The sequence below is a fragment of the Antennarius striatus genome, chromosome 8 (assembly GCF_040054535.1).
Source record: "Antennarius striatus isolate MH-2024 chromosome 8, ASM4005453v1, whole genome shotgun sequence".
NCBI lineage: Eukaryota > Metazoa > Chordata > Actinopteri > Lophiiformes > Antennariidae > Antennarius > Antennarius striatus.
Window position 1 is genome coordinate 24,445,616 of NC_090783.1, and position 18,354 is coordinate 24,463,969.

The following is an 18,354-nucleotide window of genomic DNA, read 5'->3' on the forward strand; positions in this document are numbered from 1 at the left end:
TCCAAGGGTTAATGGATTTAGTGGTCTGACAACAAACAATAAAACTTATTCTACAGACGCCTCAAAGTTCAGTTTCTTCTCCCAGAGTTCTTTATAAAATATGAAGGTGTTATGAGGAACACTGTTCTGCAACACGTGAATCTTTCTCTCTGATAATCACCAACATTCAGACGGGAAGGACAGCTCCAGAATCCACACAACTCCATTCCAGCTGGAAGTTGTCCCCAAACCGGAATGTTTGTCTTCTTGTTCAGAGAGGGATGCCTCTCCACCACCGTCTAGTAGTGTGTGTCTCGTTATCCTCCCTCCCTACACGCCACACACAACCCTCTCCTAGGCGGTTGCTGTGTGTCCTGGTTTGACGGATAAAAACACAAAATAGACATTTTATTTTCCAACATGTCCTCAAGATGAAACGACTAACGCTGTGACTGTTTAGACCGTCGCTGTTGAAAAAGAAGCTGCTTAAATAGCATTTATTTCTTTAACCGGCTTATTTAAAGACAGGATTACATTGTGTAGGATTTGTTGAGGAAATTGTGAGACGGACTTTGACGAGGTTAGCAAAATAACAAACTGGCTTTTTTTTTTCTCGTTAAAGCTGGAGGACCCTGTTGTCATGGTGACAATAAAATCGTGGTTGAGGTTGGGCTTGATGGTGGTGTTGCTTTTCAGACAAAGAAAGGAGAAACATCCTTAACATTAAAGTCTGACATGTTGTTGGGATCTGGTTCCTGACGTCACATGACTTCCTTCTTATTCCCTTCATAACAAGAGTTTCCATTTCAACTGTTTCCACGTCCATCTTCAGAGCAGCTCACCTGCATGTCAGCAAAATCCCACCAGGAATTGAGATAAGTCTCAAACACACCCACATACACACACATGTTGGCTAACACACAGGAATGTTTAATATATACTGTGCACGACCACAATCCCATCACATCACATTCCTCCTATCTATTAAGCTCACTGCAAATTCAGTTAAGTAGCATTTCTTTGCTCCTCACAGATAACTTCTCATGTTATTTGGTTCAAACATCAAAAGATAAGATACTGTGCATTGCTTTAATCCACAATTTCCTCTCTCACACACACAAACACTGCGAGTGTGTGTGTGTGTGGGTACCCTATGGTAGCATTTACCTCACTTTGAAAACAAGATTAAAACGTTATCAGCTGGACCGCCGGCGCAGCGCTTCTCTGACTGCAGCAGCAGATCCAACATCTGAACCTGAGATGTTTTATGCACACAGACAGGCTGGGGGAGAAACAATGTCCAGAGTCACGTGTGAGGATGACGTCTCACTCTAATGGGGGGGTCTGTGAGAGCACTCCTCTGTTCCATTAAAGCATTAGCAGGCAGACCAGAGTCTGTTTCATCTGCAGATCTGCGCTCCAGTCCTGCAGTTTGGAACCAGTGGGGAAAGGCTGACTCCTGGTGGCCATTTCGGATACTGCACTATTAATGTGACACATGACGGGGGGCATTCAGGGTGTGGACAATGCTTTTCATCAGTCAAATGGAACATTATAAATATTTTAACACAATAAAAGCATATTCAATGTAAAAAACAAACAAACCAGACCTGGACTTTAAATTTGGCGACGCATAAATACTAGAGAATTTCAGCTTTATAAAGTCGTGCTGATGAGTGGCACATACTCACAGGTTTGCTCTGAACAGAAGAAACCAAATTTTCTTCATTTTCAATAAATTATATTACATCCATGATATTTATTTGTTTTTCTATTATTGTTTAATTTTAAACTATCTCTTTAAAATGCTTCACTCATTGACCTTTAAAATCACATGTGTAAATGAAAACATCCTGTGGGAGCATGGAAATAGAAAAAGGTTGAAACATGAAATTTGTGGAAAAGGAAACAAACTCCATCGTATCCAAGGAAATGTCTTCAATAAAACGGAGCGTGAACATTTTGCACTAACTGATGGATTCCTGCTGGAAGGCGTGTGCTCACCTAAAGCTGCTGAGGAGTTTAGATTCTGTGAAATGCCTCTTATCCCTCACACAAATCCAAAAAGTCTGGCTTCTGATTGATAATGAGCTTACACAGAATGATTATTTATTGATCGGAAAATGACACCTGACCTTTTGCGTGTGTGTGCAACATATCTCCCAACCCGCAGCCGTGTGTCCTTTAACAACACGACGATACAACGGCAGGTTCCTGGCTGGAATGCACAGAAGAACTTGTGACGATCACTTGGAGAGACGAGCCCGTGAGGAGCGTTTTGTAACATGTCATAAAAACCTTACGCAGACGACACCTCCCTCTCCATCATCATACGTCCAAGTGGATCCTCTGGTGTCGTTTCAGGTTGCATTTCTGGGTGAAGCACTTGCCACAGGCCGAGCAACTGTAGGGTCTCTCCCCAGTGTGGACCCGCCGATGGGCCTTCAGGTTGCTCAGCTTGGTGAAGCTCCTCCCACAGAGCGAGCAGCAGAACGGCCGCTCGCCCGTGTGAGTCTGCAGGTGGGCCTTCAGGTTGCTGGGGTGTGGGAAGCACCGCCCACACTGCCCACAGCGGAGGAGGTGCCTGGGGGTGGCGTGCGGGTGCGAGCCCGGGTGGGTCAGCGGGTTGGCCTGATGGGAGTTCGCCGACTGGAGTTGGGTTTTGATGCTGACCCACGGGGCGCAGGTGCGACTGTGCGCCGGTTTGTTCCCCGGGTGCACCCGTTGGATGGAGAGTGGAGGGGGCAGGGCTTTGGACGTGGACGGGTTTCTGTGGAGGGGGTTCAAGCTGACGGCCTGCGAGTGGGCGGGAGAGGAGGAGGCGCCGTGCGACAGCATGTGGGGGGGCTTCTTCACGGGACGGTGGAGATGCTGGAGCGCCGCCTGCAGCCGGACACCCGCCCCGAATTTGGAATGCAGCCTCATCACCTCCTGCGCTGTGGCCTTATGGGAAATGTGGTTCTGCTTGAACTGTTCCGAACCGACCCGATGTGACTTCACTGAGAACGCCGTCGTCCCAGACTTTCTGATCTTCTTTCCTTTGCGCTCGGTTTCCACACACTCATCGGAATCCACAATGACTTCCTGCTTGACCGTCACGCCCGGCGCGTCGCTGCTCCGTCTCGCTGTGGGAGACGCGGAGGCTGAAATCGGATCTCTACCTGGGGCGGCCAGCGCGTTCATGTCAGTTGTGTTGCAGGTGGACGACTCGCGGTCTACTAGAGACCCCCTGGCGTGGGCTGGATCACAGTCTCTCTCAGGGGCGTGGCCGTGAGTCTGTAGCAGCCCAGCTGTTGGGAGAGCGATGCCCGTCCAGCCACCATCTACGTCCAAACCCCGGTCTGGAACCATCGGTTTTTCTTCCTGCTCTTCGTGAAGGACGTAGGCGGTGCAGATCTGTAGGTCTTGTTTAACACTGTTCCTCAATAAGTCCTCACTGGTCTCCTGAGGCTGTTCTGGTCCAGTCTCCATCATCTCAGGAGCACCGTGGAACTCAGTTCCAACTGCTTCTGCAAAATGATTACAGTATGGGTTCAACTGTCCGTGGTCCACATTCACCATAAAGGTCAGTCAGGTCATGAACAGTTTACCCAGTGACGCCGTTTTAGAACGACAAAACTCCATCTACGTATTTATCGAAGACAGTAAAACCTGGAGATACGAGCTGAATCCTTTCTGAATGAACTTTGCCCCATTTAAAATAACTAAAATCATTTTAATCCGTTCCAGTCTTGTAAAAAAGTCCCAAACCCGAGACGTTGTTTGGGTCCTACCTGATCTAATTCTGTGCACAAGGTTCTAAAGCAGCTAAACCGTTTTTAACCAATAATGAAACAATCCCAGTTTAACACAAACTGTTTCTCAAATCTCTTCAGGTGAGAAACTTTTAAACAGTACTGCTGTTTTCCTTCATGTCCATCCTTGGATTTGAGGAAATGTGTTTTTCCATTACAAACGCAGCGCAGTGCTCACCATCAACGCCATCGCTCCACCCGACCAATAGCAAAGCAGAGCAAGACGGTTTGTTCAGCTCCTCTCTTTTAACGTCCACCGCTGGCAACACATCGGTCTCTTTGGCATCCTGTCAGACACAGAAAACACACCTCACTTTCATTTGCACATGGTGTGATTTGGTTTTTCTTTTGCAAAAACAGATACAACAAAAAACACGACACTGGAAATGGAAGGATGCACGTAAAATGTACATAAATTAGACGATAATGGTTGGATGATGATGCACATCCAACTGGAGCCTGCTCATGACCTACCTGTGATTCAGGGCTGTCACTAGGGGTAGGGCTGTCTGCTAACCGGGGCATCTCAGGCGTCACTTCCTGTTGGACATTTGTCCACCTCCCCGCAGAATCTCCCTCTTTTTTCACACTTCCGTCTCTCAGCATGTCTAGAAAAACACATTTAGAACAAAACAGAGAAGTCTGATCTTTCTGTTCCTGCTTGTGGTGAAGCAGGTCTGTCCACACCACCAGCCTCACATGGTCACTCATGTTTTGTCAGGTTATTACACCCACAGAACTCCATCAATCAAGGATCAAACTATCAATGAATGAAGAAAAATAACATCAAACACAAGTTAAAATAGACTCAATTACTGCATTGTGGGAAATGTAGTTTTGATCAAAGCGCATTTTGACCTATTTATTTTTAGACTCTGACCTTTATGCTCTCAAGGGCTACATAAAATGAAGTGGCGGGCCACATTTGGCCCCCGGGCCTTGGGTTTGCCACATGTGCACACCTGACACACACTTCCGCCCTCACCTTCCTGTTCTCGGGGCTTCTGCTCCGCGTCCTCCCTGCCGCAGTCCGCACACCTCCCGGCCTTCCCACCGTCCTTCCTCTCGGCCCACCGCAGCTGGACCCGCAGGGACTCGACCTCCTGGTTCCTCCGCTTCACCTCCCGCAGGAGGCCGTCCTCCACCAGCCTGGTGACCTCGACCACGGCCGTCTTCACCACCGCCTCCATCACGTCCGACAGCCGCGTCTGGAACGCGACCATGAGGGCCTCCAGCTCCGACATGACGGAGAGCCCGGGGGTCTAGACCCGCGACCCCGGCCCGCGGCTCCGACCACCACCGCTCTGAGGAATGGGTGTGTGCGGCCCGTCACGCGCTACCATGGGTCGTTGGGGTTGTGGCGCGAGACTCCCGCGGCTCGTGTGACGACTTCCGGTGACCAATCAACAGGTCTGAGTTAGATCGTCCCGTTAGCATGCATGTCTGTCCGGGCTGCCAGCTAGCTAGCTAACGTAGCTTAGCTTCACGGCGGCGTCCGCCTGGTGACGTCACACGGTTGTTTACAAACAAAACACTGAACGTTCCGGTGTGTTTACTCCTGTTCGCCGGTTCCACCGGGTCGCTGAGTCCTCGTCCACCGAACATTCAGCCGAGCTCCGCTAGCCTGTGAAAAATAGCTGGAGGTCGTTGTTTTTGCTCGTGACGTCACAGTGACCTCATACGGTGGCCTGCGCTGGAAATACTCAATTTAAAAACGCGTTTTTTTGTTTTGTTTTTTTCCGGGTGAAACCCGAAGGCTGCGCCCAGCAGTCAGACCTCATTACTGTTACAAAACAGTGAAATTATATATTTTTAAACCATTTAAGATGGTTGAGGAATATAGAAGAGTCACTGCATTTTTAATTTTGGTACCAACATATGTGGCTGGGCAAGTTTTTTTATTTTATTTTTTTTATCAATTTGTAATTACAAATTTGTAGTTGCATCCTGCTTCAAAGCGGTGATGTGTTGTAATTGTCAGTGTTCGTGTGTTCGTCCACCCGTCCGCCAAATATTTTCACACCCGTTGCAGACAGAAAGATGAAACAAAAAGCACATGACTCAGGCAGCACAGGGGATGAAGATGAGACGATGACCTTGACCTTGAGAAAACTCTGTTAAGGCCAGAACCGTATTGGATAGAAAGACAAAACAAAGCGCATTATATTCAGGGAGACAAGGGAATGAAAATTAGATCACAACCTTGACCTTGAAAAAGGTCAAGGTCAAATGTTCACTTTTATACCTTTTTAGATACACATCTCTGAAACCTGATGAGATATAATCACAGAACAAAAAGCAACATTTTCAGGAAGCCAGAGGCACAAAAATGTTAAGGTCAGGGTCAAATGTTTAAGTCAGAGGTGTGGCGGGATGTTGTAGTCTCTGACTGCCTTGTTGATAATCTGCATTCACTTCCTCATTTATTGTGGGTAAGAAATATCAATGGCCTGAAAAAATGTTAATGAGTTATATACAGTGTGTGTGGAAAATCATTTTTAACCAATGTGCTTAGACATACAGTTTAAAAATATTTACTGGTCCATTCAAATAATTTAAGAGCAGGTTGTAGTTACAGCACAGTAAGAACCATCCATCCATCCATCTTCCACCGCTTATCCAAAATCGGGTCGCGGGGGCAGCAGCTTCAACAGGGAGCCCCAAACTTCCCTTTCCCCCCACATCCACCAGCTCTGACTGGGGGATCCCAAGGCGTTCCCAGGCCAGTGTTGAGATATAATCCCTCCACCTGGTCCTGGGTCTGCCCCGAGGTCTCCTCCCAGCTGGACGTGCCAGAAACACCTCCCTAGGGAGGCGTCCCGGAGGCATCCGCACCAGATGCCTAAACCACCTCAACTGACTCCTTTCCACGCGAAGGAGCAGCGGCTCTACTCTGAACAGCAGTGTTTCTACCTTATCTCAAAGGGAGACACCAGCTACCCGCCTGAGAAAGACCATTTCAGCCGCTTGTATCCGCGATCTCGTTCTTTCGGTCATGACCCATCGCTCATGACCCCAGGTGAGGGTAGGAACGAAGATTGAACGGTAGATGGAGAGCTTTGCCTCTCGACTTAGCTCCCTCTTTGTGACAACAGTGCGGTAAAGCGACTGCAACACCGCTCCTGCTGCCCCAATTCTCCGTCCAATCTCACGCTCCATTGTTCCCTCACTCGTGAACAGGACCCCAAGATACTTAAACTCCTTCACTTGTGGAAGGACCTCATTCCCCACTCGGAGAAGGCAGTCCACCGGTTTCCTGCTGAGGACCATGGCCTCAGATTTGGAGGTGCTGATCCTCATCCCCGCCGCTTCACACTCGGCTGCAAACCGGACCAGTGAGCGCTGCAGGTCACAGGCTGATGACGCAAACAGGACCACATCACTGTAAAAAGCAGCGATGCAATCCTCAGGCCACCAAACTGTAACCCCTCCTCACCACGACTACGCCTCGATATCCTGTCCATGAAAATCACAAACAGAATTGGTGATAAAGCGCAGCCCTGGTGAAGGCCAACAGCTACTCAGAACAAGTCCGACTTACTGCCGAGAACCCGAACGCAGCTCTCACTTTGGGCGTACAGGGATTGGATGGCCCTGAGGAGAGGCCCCCTCACTCCATACTCCCGCAGTATTTCCCACAGTATATCCCTGGGGACACGATCATATGCCTTCTCCAAGTCCACAAAACACAGGTAGACTGGATGGGCATACTCCCAAGCCCCCTCTAGGATCCCTGTGAGAGTAAAAAGCTGGTCCGTTGTTCCACGACCAGGACGGAACCCACATTGTTCCTCCTCAATCTGAGGCTCGACAATCGGCTGGACCCTCCTTTCCAGCACCTTGGAGTACACTTTCCCAGGGAGGCTGAGGAGTGTGATGCCCCTGTAATTGGCACACACCCTCTGGTCCCCCTTTTTAAAAAGAGGAACCACCACCCCAGTCTGCCACTCTTTCGGCACTGTCCCAGACTTCCACGCAATGTTAAAGAGGCGTGTCATCCACGACAGCCCCTCAACACCCAGAGCCTTCAGCATTTCAGGGCGAATCTCATCAACACCCAGGGCTTTGCCACCGTGCAGTTGTTTAACTACCTCGGTGACTTCGCCCTGAGAGATTGACTCTGATCCCCCATCATCCTCCAGCTCTGCCTCTGCAACAGAGGACGGGTCAGTTGGGGTAGTTGGATTCAGGAGTTCCTCAAAGTGTTCCTTCCACCGACCGACAACCTCCTCAGTCGAGGTCAACAGTGTCCCATCTTTGCTGTATACAGCTTGGATGGTTCCCCATTTCCCCCTCCTGAGGTGTCGGACAGCCCTCCAGAACAACTTTGGTGCCGTCCGATAGTCCTTCTCCATGGCCTCTCCGAACTCCTCCCACACCCTCTGTTTTGCCTCAATCACAGCCGAGGCTGCAGTCCTTTTGGCCTGTCGGTACCCTGCAACTGCTTCAGGAGTCCCCAGGGACAACATGCCCCTGAAGGCCTCCTTCTTTAGTCGGACAGCTTCCCTGACCACCGGGGTCCACCACGGTGTTCGAGGGTTACCGCCCCTTGAGGCACCCAAGACCTTGAGACCACAGCTCTCAGCTGCAGCTTCAGCAATGGAAGCTTTGAACATCGACCATTCAGGTTCAATGCCCCCAGCCTCCACACGGATGCACGAGAAGCTCCTTCGGAGGTGTGAATTGAAGGCCTCACGGACAGAGTCCTCCTCCAGACGTTCCCAGTTCACCCGCACTACTCGTTTGGGCTTACCAGGTCTATCCAAAGGTTTCCTCCGCCAACGGACCCAACTCACCACCAGGTGGTGATCAGTTGACAGCTCTGCCCCTCTCTTCACCCGAGTGTCCAAAACACACGGTCGAAGATCAGATGATACGATCACAAGATCAATCATTGACCTCCGACCCAGGGTGCTCTGGTACCAGGTACACTTATGAGCATCCTTGTGTTCGAACATGGTGTTAGTTATGAACAATCCGTGACTAGCACAGAAGTCCAACAACATAACACCGCTCGGGTTCAGATCAGGGAGGCCATTTCTCCCAATCACGCCCCTCCAAGTGTCTCCATCATTGCCGACTTGTGCGTTGAAGTCCCCCAGGAGAACAATGGAGTCCCCTGCAGGGATCCCTTCAAGGACCCCATTTAGGGACCCTAAGAAGGCCGAATACTCTGAACTGATATTTGGTGCATATGCACAAACAACAGTCAGAGTTTTCCCCCCCACAGCCTTAAGGCGTAGGGAAGCGACCCTCTCATCCACCGGGGTAAACTCCAACACAGCGGCGCTCAGCCGGGGGCTTGTGAGTATCCCCACACCCGCCCTGCGCCTCACGCCTGACGCAACTCCGGAGTAAAACAAGGTCCAACCCCTATCCAGGAGTTTGGATCCAGAACTGAGGCTATGCGTGGAGGTAAGCCCCACCAGATCCAACTGGTAGCGCTCCACCTCCAACACAAGTTCCGGCTCCTTCCCCGCCAGTGAGGTGACATTCCACGTCCCCAAAGCCAACTTCTGCCGCCCGGGTCTGGTTCGTCGTGACCCCCTGTCGTCACTGCCACCCATATGGCAGCGCACCCGACCCCATCGGTCTGCCCTGCGGGTGGTGGGTCCACAGGGGTGGGAAGAATCCACGTTGCCTTTTCGGGCTAAGCCCGGCCGGGCCCCGTGGCAGACCCGGCCACCAGGCGCTCGCTGACGGGCCCTCCGTCCAGGCCTGGCTCCAGACGTGGGCCCCGGGCTTCCTCCGGGCAGGGTCACAGTTTTCCCTTTTCCGTTTTTCATGGGATATTTGAACCATTCTTTGTCTGGCCCTTCACCTGAGACCTGTTTGCCTTGGGTGACCCTACCAGGAGTACAAGACTCCCGACAACATAGCTCCCAGGATCCTTAGGGCACACAAACCTCTCCACCACGTTAAGGTGATGGTTCCTTGGAGAGGAGTAAGAACCAATAACCTCATTTTAAAATACAAGCTGCATTTCATACTCAGCCACTGTCAATGAAAAGGAGAAATTTGCACCAAACCTTTATGAAATTAAAAAAAAACACAGTGGTGACTATTTCGTTTTTAAATTTGACCAAGGTTTTAGACGCACTGAAACTTTCCATCATGTTATCCTTCCTCTCGTCCTCATCATCATCATCATCATCGTCCTGTCTCATAGATGTGAAAATACTGTTGTTTCACTGAATACTTCTAAAATATTTACGTAGTATTTTTTCAATACTTTTTAAGATTACATGAAAGCTTAATGTATTTAATTATAAGTGTACCAGTGGTTTCTACAATGAAGACAGTTTCAGTACCTTTGCCACAAGACACTAACTTAACAAATTAAGAATTTAAAGTGGAAAATCACCAGGAAGTGGTCTTGTAAAAATGTAGGCTTGCGGATGCAATAATTTAAAGGAACAATTGAAATCTTACAAGGTGATTCTTTAACACAGCGGTTCCCAAACTTTTCAGTCCGCACACCCACTTCTACCTCCTGACTTAGCTGACGCCCCCCAATGCCCGAAACAAAAGAAAGAAAGAACAGGCGTAGTCTTTGTAGACATATAGGTATCAAGTTTAATAATATAGGCTCCTGTTAACAGAATAGATTGATCAATAATGGGCCTAATGATCTCTGACTTTAGGAAGGGTGGGGAGAATAATAGTAACAATATAAAGATGACAATGGTGCGCGACTACAGACCCGTCGCCCTGACGTCTGTGGCTCTGACTGCCATGTCCCGACAATGACGATGATGGCGACCAGGGTCACGACTGCGCCCACTATTCAATAAATGGTGTAATAATCGGGGGGGGCGACCTCTGGATAAAAGATCAACAAAAACAAGAGGGTCAACAACATTCCTACCATGAGAGCCTGTGTAGGTGAATAACCAGAACGCATAAACGGGTCTCTAAAGATCCACTCACCTGACACCACAAGCGTCTCCAGGGTTTCTAATTCTACATATCCAATGGTGAAATCACACTGAAACTCCTGGGGGCCACTGGTCTGTGCCACCATTCTGTGGGTGAGTTCAGTGGCTCCTTTGGCGAGTTTCCTTTCACCTTGGTACAGGGCGAGCATGGGCTCTTGAGAGTTGAGATAGGGGTCTTCAGAGCTGTTGCTAACGGTGCAGGAGATGAAGAACGGGTCTCCCACATTGATCCCAGACTTCGGGGTGATCTCCATAACCAGTGTGAAGGGCAGTTCTGAGGAGAGACACCACATGAATACAAAGCCCTGAGACGGGTCCGGTGTTTCCAAAGGGATTCTGAAAGCCTCTCACCTTTGACCTGAACCATGACGGAGTTACTCTGGCTGGACTTAAGGGTGGTGACTTCATAGTCACAGTGGATCTGGTGAAAGCCTTTGCCTTTAAGGGCCTTCTTTACCTCCACCTTGTTGGAGTTCCTCCCCACCGCGATCTCTGTGCCGTTGTCATAGAATCTGATTGTAATATAACCTGTCTCTCCAGGCGCTGTGCACGTGACTGTTATCTTCTCCTGCTCCATGACCACACTTTTGTCAAGTTGGAGGACGGGTTTGGCCAAGCCTGGAACAGAAATGTGGTGAGATGAGAACAGATGGAACCGGGTCGTGTTCCGGTCCTGCAAACATGAGACTTTTTTTAGCATCTGAAACACAAAACCTGGAAATGGAAATGCACACGTTCAAATCCACCTGAGATAAAGCTGCATGACAACAAGCACACCTTTCACTGTGAGCTTCTGTTCCCTGCTCATCTTCTCTTTACACTGAACCTTGAGGCCACAGATATAGGATCCGGTGTTGGAGACTCGGGCATTGGGCAATGAGAACAGCACGTCTTCTGTCACCTTTGAGATCTTGGTATACAGGGGCTTATTGCCCTTATATATGGTGAATTCACCAGTCAACTCCTGCCCGTACGTATCAACTCTGGGCTGGCATCTCAGGATCACGTTGGTGTCTCGCAGGACTTCAGAATGGGGCTCAATGGACAGGATGATGCGTTCAATAACGACTTTCCATACTATATGAAAAAAAAAAACAATTTTAAACTTAAAATAGATTCATAATCAACCAAATATTATTAAAATGCATCCATTAATAAAGTTCAGTAAACCGAGGTTCACCTGTATTGCATTAATTCTCTTAAAAACATGTTTCTCTGAGTTTTAGCCCTTGTTTTGCTTTTATAGAACTCCTCAGGTTTTATCATGTGATTAAAAAGGTGTGGGACTCTGTTCACCAGCAGTTTCCCAATGCTTTTCCACAGTAACCAACACGAGAAAGGTCTTCACTGTGGAAAGTTGTTCTAAAACACCACACCTCATCTAGAAAGTTCATCATCTCATCATCTGTGTGGACGTGTCTCTGGTTGGAGATCATACTTACCTTTCAGTGCGTCTGTCTCTTGAACGACGCCTTGGGTCAAGAAAAGAAAACACAGTTAGACAAACCATTAAATGGAAGCAAGTGAAGAATAGACAAGATCCAGGGTCTCACCGCCGGACAGGAGCAAAGAGACCACAAGGAGGACGGGGATCATCCTTTTCAACCAGGAGCTGGCTGTGCTGAAGGCTAACGCCACTGGAACCATGACCTCTGGGGGCTGACGTCTGTGGGGCGATCTGAGGCTGTTTTAATAAACAAATCAGTAAAACATGCATACAAAGGGTGGGTGAATAAAACCGTAGATCAAAGCCAGTGCTTTGATCTACGGTAGATCAGAGCTTTGATCTAGCGTAAATCAGAGCCAGTGCTTTTATCTACGGTAGATCAAAGCCAGTGCTCTGATCTACCCTGACCTATGCAAGTAGATCAGGGTAAAATTTTGAATTCAGAGGTGTCGCGGGATGCTGCGGTCTTTACTGCCTTGGTTCTAGTTTTTAAGATTCTTGCCTCTATTAGAGGAGAACAACAGACGTGTATCATGTGATACTTAATGACATTATGCTGTAACCTCAGACTTGAATGAGTAACTTTCATTTCTTTGAGGATTTCCCGATGTAATTGGTTACATACTGTATCAGGGATTCCCAAAGTGTGGTGCTCGAGCTGCCGCTAGGGGGTGCTCGAGTGTAATGGCAGCTGAGCACCATGAAATACATAAGTAATTAAATCAATAATTTACACACTTTTTAATGGAGGATTAACACTTTAAATATTTAAATTCATTCATGTAAATCATTTTTAATTTTCAATTAAAAAATGTTTTGGGAAAATTTTAAATTAAAAAAAAAACCCAAAATGCACTTGGCTTTCTCCTAGCTACGTGCTAGCTTGTTGTGATAGCAACAACAATAATATGCCGAAATGCATAACTGGTTAAAAACGGGCAGTCTGTCGGGGATTAAATCAGGGAGGAATGAAAGAGGACAGGATACTTTGGCCCAACTGAGAGCTGTGAGGTCTACCAGGATGAAGAAACCCAGCAGGAAACAGAGAGTGATGATGACGAGACAGGGAAACTGAAGATGAGGAGCACAGAACACAGAAAACTCACCCGGACACTTCATCGGGAGAAGGGGGTAAAGAACACAATGAGACTCGTACTCCAAAGAGAAAACGTGATGTTGAACTTGGGCCTATGTTATTTTGATTCTTTGTGGCGGAGTAGCATGTTTGTTAGCATTTAATAACTGTTAGTTTGTTAAATAGGCCTATTTGTTACATAGTAAAAACTGCTGTTCATCACTCATCTGTAGTCTCCTCGCTCGGCGACCATTTTGACTTAAAATATTATTATTGTCATCTTTATATTGTTACTATTATTCTCCTCACCCTTCCTAAAGTCAGAGATCATTAGGCCCATTATTGATCAATCTATTCTGTTAACAGGAGCCTATATTATTAGACTTGATACCTATATGTCTACAAAGACTAAGCCTGTTCTTTTTTTTCATGTTTCGGGCATTGGGGGGCGTCAGCTAAGTCAGGAGGTAGAAGTGGGTGCGCGGCCTGAAATGAATTCCGTGAATGAATTTAAATATTTAAAATGTTAATCCTCCATTAAAGAGTGTTTAAATGATTTAATTACTTATGTATTTCAAGGTGCTCAGCTACCATTACACTCGGACACCCCCTAGCGGCAGCTCGCGCACCACAGGGGGTGTGCGCACCACACCTTGGGAATCCCTGCTTTAATAGTTCAAAAGACTTATCTAATTTTTTTTTCGATAATTCAAGAAAAAAACGACCAAATACAAACTTGATTTTTTTAATTAATGACATTAGCAATGAACATGAAACATGATCAGTTGTTTTGCTGAAAGAAAACATTTACAGACATATTTTTCAGTTTTATTTCAAATTTGTAACAAAGCAAATTTTACTTACAGTGATTCATGTTTGGTAACAAAATGCGCAGCAGCAAATGGGTACAGATAACATCTATATCATCAAACACAAAGTGTACATGTACATTTTTTCAATGTTTTTTGATAAGCTTTTCAATATAAACCAAAAAATAAAAGTGGAGAGAAAATCAAATGTGAGTTTGGATGATGAATGGCTCATGAATAAAAGCAGTATGTTTCTATGTTTTCTGTGCCACCCGTCTACATTAAATTACACGATCCTTGCTCCCATAAATGTGAAGCTCTAAAGATCGGTTATATGTTTGCGTTGATGTGATTTGAGATGATCCAGGCGTTTGAAGCTGAGGCCACAAACAGGGCAGCAGTAGGGCCGCTCTCCTGTGTGGGTGCGCTGGTGGACCTTCAGTATGTCTGCCCTGGTGAAGCTCTTTTCACACATCGTGCACCTGTGAGGTTTCTCCTGCGTGTGGATTCTCTGGTGCAGCTTCAGGTTCCAAAGACGACTGAACTTGTTCCCGCATACAGAGCAGCAAAACGGTTTGTCACCGGTTTGCTCACACTTGTGTGTTTTTAAGTCAGTGAAAGAAGGAAAATTTTTTCCACAATGGCTGCAGAGGTGGAGCCCCTGCCCTGAGTGAATCCTCTGGTGGACTTTGAGGTTGCAGGCCTGAGTGAAGGTTTTTCCACACTGCGTGCAGGAGTAGGGCGGCCCCTGCCCAACGCCTTTCTGTGAGTGCTTATGGGCCTTTAATGAGGCTGTATCAGAGAAGGATATGGGGGGCTGGTTACATGCGTGTCTCCTCCCTGCCCTCGTTCCCACATGATGCTGCATCCTCTCATCCAAGCTTAAAGTGTCAGTGTAGGCGTCTGAGGGCCCGTACACGTCCACGGTGGCCTGGCTTCGAAGACCCAACCTGCCCCCTGATTCACTAGACACATGTTCGGGGTGCAAAATACTCAGGTCCTGTAGATACCCCTCTTCATTGATCAATAAACAGCTAAACTCTCCACCTACATCAACGGTAGTCCTTGAAGGCGAGCCTGCGTTTGAGCTCGCTGTGGCCCTTCTACTGCGTAGAGTACTTTCTTGGTAAGCCTGATGCTTTGTTCCTTCAGTTGCTTCAGCTTCCCCTTCCAAGTGCCCCATATAACCAAGATCTTCACCCAGGTGGGATGGCGATCCTTGGAAGTCCTCCATGTTACCCATGTCCACCATATTTCCATCTTTGTAGATGACCTTGTTGTTGCTAAAGCCACCCAAATCTTTAATACCATATACTTGGTAAAGTGATGGGTCACCTGAGGGTTCATCTTGGCCTGATTGCCTCTGGACAAAACCAGTTTCCCAGTCAACATGGCTCTTTGGAATCTTCTGGTCACTGTATGGTTTGCTGGGACCTGGTAGATTCGATGCTTCTGTTTCTAAACATTGCAAGAAGGAGAAAATTTCACTTCTGAATACATGACACAGAGACCACAACACCACCAATAGAATCAATGCATCACCAGATCTTCATTCAGTTCCACTGTATTACATTCAAACATGACTTTAAATTTGCTGCACGTTATTCACATTAAACGTTCTATCAAAAAAAGAGTTTCCATGAATTTTTCTGTGTGCATGAAGAGACTGACCCTCCAAACTGACTCCCCATCTCTCTGGGGACTCATTAGTTTCTGACGTGATCCGAAGGGCTTCCTCCTTAAGCAGTCTATCCAGCTTTTCACTTTGCACACCTGGAGACTGGCAGACGAGTAGAGAAGTAGCATCAATGCAGGGAGATTAACACCGGCTTTACAATGCATCAAGAGACCACCGTGGTTTGATGTGACTGCATTTAAAAGACAATACAGTAATCCCCCGCTCGTTGGTGCTTCACTCCATTGCGGACTTTTAGTAGGTAGTCACATGACACTGTACGCGTATGCTATTGGCTGACAGCATCTTATGCATCTTACATTAACTTATGATATACATTGTTTGGCAAAGGTTCCCCTTGATCATAAAAAAATAATAATGCCACCAAAACTTTTCTTTAATTATGTACTTCAAATAATACCCCAGGTTCATTTTGACTTTCCCATTCCTTTCATACAACAGTTTTTTGAAATGTCTGATAACCTGTGTTGTTCTGTTGTGTGTGTGTTGCCCTGAGTTGGCCTACGTGTGTGTGTTCTGCATGTGTTGGCGAGACTGAGAAGGGGGCGTGAGAGCGTGAGCTTGTTGTCAGATGTAGTTTGTTCCCTTTTGTGGCTGGACGCCAAATAAAGACCGGTCAAGTGTGTGTCATCCTTGCCCACCGTTAAAAAACACAGAGGGTGTTACAAGTCTTATCAGAGTGTGGGAAAAGGTAATCCAGATGTCAGGCGGTTTATAATCAGTATGGGGAGGGTTTGTAACTGTTTAATTAAATAAATATTTGGTCGCTATATTGTGGAATTTTGTTTTTTTGCGGGTGGGCCTGGAACGCATTAACTTCGAGTAATGAGGGATCACTGTAGTGTAAAATATTAGATATTATTGGACTCCTGAGAAGTTCACATCAACAAACTTAGAAAACGGTGAAATTCGCAATCTTATACCTGCTTTAACGCTCCTTCATTTTCAAAGTTGGGTGTCTCTCCACCAGTGTCCTGGGAGCTCTTCACTTCTTCTTCTGGCAGCACACTCTCCTGTTTAAAGGTTTTCTCTGTAACAGGGAATGTTAAATACATTTTCAGTCATTTAAAAAAAATTTTACCTGCTATAGTTAAAACAGATGTGTATTCATGTAACAATACATGAATACTCATCATGTATTGTGATGTATTTCTGTTGACATGACAGATACAGGTCAACAGAAAGCAAATTGCCACCAAGACCATTAGCCTACATTTTCCCGATCACCCCAGCACATGTGGGAAGAAAATTACATCAAAATACGTTTGAAGCATCAGCATCTCGTCTCCATGGTAACTGGTTCTAGTGTTCATCAGTGAATTGTGGAGTATTTGAAAAGCAGATTCAGCAACTTCGTATGGACAAAAGTCGCTTTTTATCCATGATTACATCTCGCTGACCAAATATCTTCACAACCGTTACAGATAGAAAGATGAAGCCAAAAGCACATGACTCAGGCAGGAGAGGGGATGAAGAAGAGATGATGACCTCGATCTTGAGAAAAGTAGGTCAAGGTCAAATTTCAACTTTTGTACAATCAGGAAGCGGATAAGATGGCAAGACGAGGGAGGTCAGTGTGAGTAAGACCATAGATCAAAGCTAGTGCCTTGATCTATGAAAGTAGGTCAGGGTAACATTTTGAATCCAGGGGTGTCGCGGGTTCTTGCAGTCTGTGACTGCATTGGTTCTGGTTTTCATCCATGTTTTCACTTGTTATTACAAGTCTTAATCAATGCAGCATCACAGTTCAGCTCGCTGAGGTAACAATAACGGATCGATGTGCACAGACGAGCTGATCAGTGACCAGTGACTCAGTGAATAACCGTTACCTTCCGTACATTACCGGGAACACGCAGGACTCACCTGCCCCTCTGGGCTCTTCCTCAGCGGGTATCCCGCTGCCACCTCTCCGGTCTCCCTCTCGCTCTCTATGCCGGCTCTCCGACCACTTCAAGCGCCTCTTCAGGGTCTCCACCTGCTCCCTGCACCGCGTTATCTCCTCCAGAAAGCTGTCCTCCACCAGCCGGGTGATCTCATACATGGCAGCCTTGAAGACCGTCTCCATCACCCCAGAGAGCTGGGACTGGAACGTGACTATCGCTTCGGCCATTGTGCTAACAGTGCGCTAGTCGGGAGCTCTCTCTATACCTCCAGTCAGTCAGTTTTCAGTGTGAGTGGGTTTATAGATGTAGATGAGTTCACTAGAAATGACCGTGGGGTTAATTCCCATGAGAACAAATGCTGGCTGGCTTGTGTTGTTACCGTTAGCTAGCTAGCTTGAAGCTTGTTGAAACAATTAACGTAATTTATTGTCAGCACTGCGCCATAAGATGTTATCTAAATCATGCTATAAGCGTGTTAATATGCACATACGTGATATCCGGTAGTAAATAAACTGGTTTTCTTAGCTTTTCTAACGTCAGAAACTGTTTTCCACTCAGCTTTCCTTCCTGCACTGATTCCGTAAACAATCGCACTTCCTACAGATCGCGATGAGGGACAATCTTCATAGCAGCAACTGGAGGACTGCGCATGCGCATTGGCAGAAACCGTTTTCTTACAAACTATTATAGAATTACTAGTTGACATTAACTTGTGAAATATTTGTTAGAATAA

The 18,354-nt window shown here is 46.9% G+C and overlaps 3 protein-coding genes across 5 annotated transcripts; all 3 read right to left on the reverse strand.

Annotated features, from left to right (window-relative positions):
- Positions 1–893: 893 nt before the first annotated feature.
- Positions 894–5,435, reverse strand: si:ch73-109d9.3 (uncharacterized). 2 transcript variants are annotated; one of them, XM_068321403.1, is made up of 4 exons: positions 4,759–5,435; positions 4,248–4,381; positions 3,952–4,060; positions 894–3,485 (listed from the first exon to the last, which is right to left on the reverse strand). In XM_068321403.1, the coding sequence occupies exons 1-4, from the start codon at positions 5,015–5,017 to the stop codon at positions 2,308–2,310; spliced, it is 1,680 nt and encodes a 559-aa protein (XP_068177504.1). In that variant the 5' UTR covers positions 5,018–5,435; the 3' UTR covers positions 894–2,307. The 2 variants fall into 2 exon arrangements, with proteins under 2 accessions (XP_068177504.1, XP_068177503.1); XM_068321402.1 differs by having other exon boundaries at positions 894–3,488.
- Positions 5,436–10,462: 5,027 nt separating this feature from the next.
- On the reverse strand, positions 10,463–11,614 carry LOC137600075 (uncharacterized). Of its 2 annotated transcripts, XM_068321458.1 has the most exons (4): positions 11,489–11,614; positions 11,063–11,329; positions 10,704–10,985; positions 10,463–10,595 (listed from the first exon to the last, which is right to left on the reverse strand). In XM_068321458.1, exons 1-4 carry the CDS (start codon positions 11,517–11,519, stop codon positions 10,561–10,563), a joined length of 615 nt encoding a protein of 204 aa, XP_068177559.1. In that variant the 5' UTR covers positions 11,520–11,614; the 3' UTR covers positions 10,463–10,560. The 2 variants fall into 2 exon arrangements, with proteins under 2 accessions (XP_068177559.1, XP_068177558.1); XM_068321457.1 differs by having other exon boundaries at positions 10,545–10,985.
- A 2,279-nt stretch (positions 11,615–13,893) lies between these two features.
- si:ch73-109d9.2 (uncharacterized protein LOC565042 homolog) lies at positions 13,894–18,196 on the reverse strand. The gene is made up of 4 exons (XM_068321404.1): positions 17,602–18,196; positions 16,662–16,768; positions 15,714–15,822; positions 13,894–15,500 (listed from the first exon to the last, which is right to left on the reverse strand). The coding sequence occupies exons 1-4, from the start codon at positions 17,846–17,848 to the stop codon at positions 14,362–14,364; spliced, it is 1,602 nt and encodes a 533-aa protein (XP_068177505.1). The 5' UTR covers positions 17,849–18,196; the 3' UTR covers positions 13,894–14,361.
- Between the last annotated feature and the right edge of the window lie 158 nt (positions 18,197–18,354).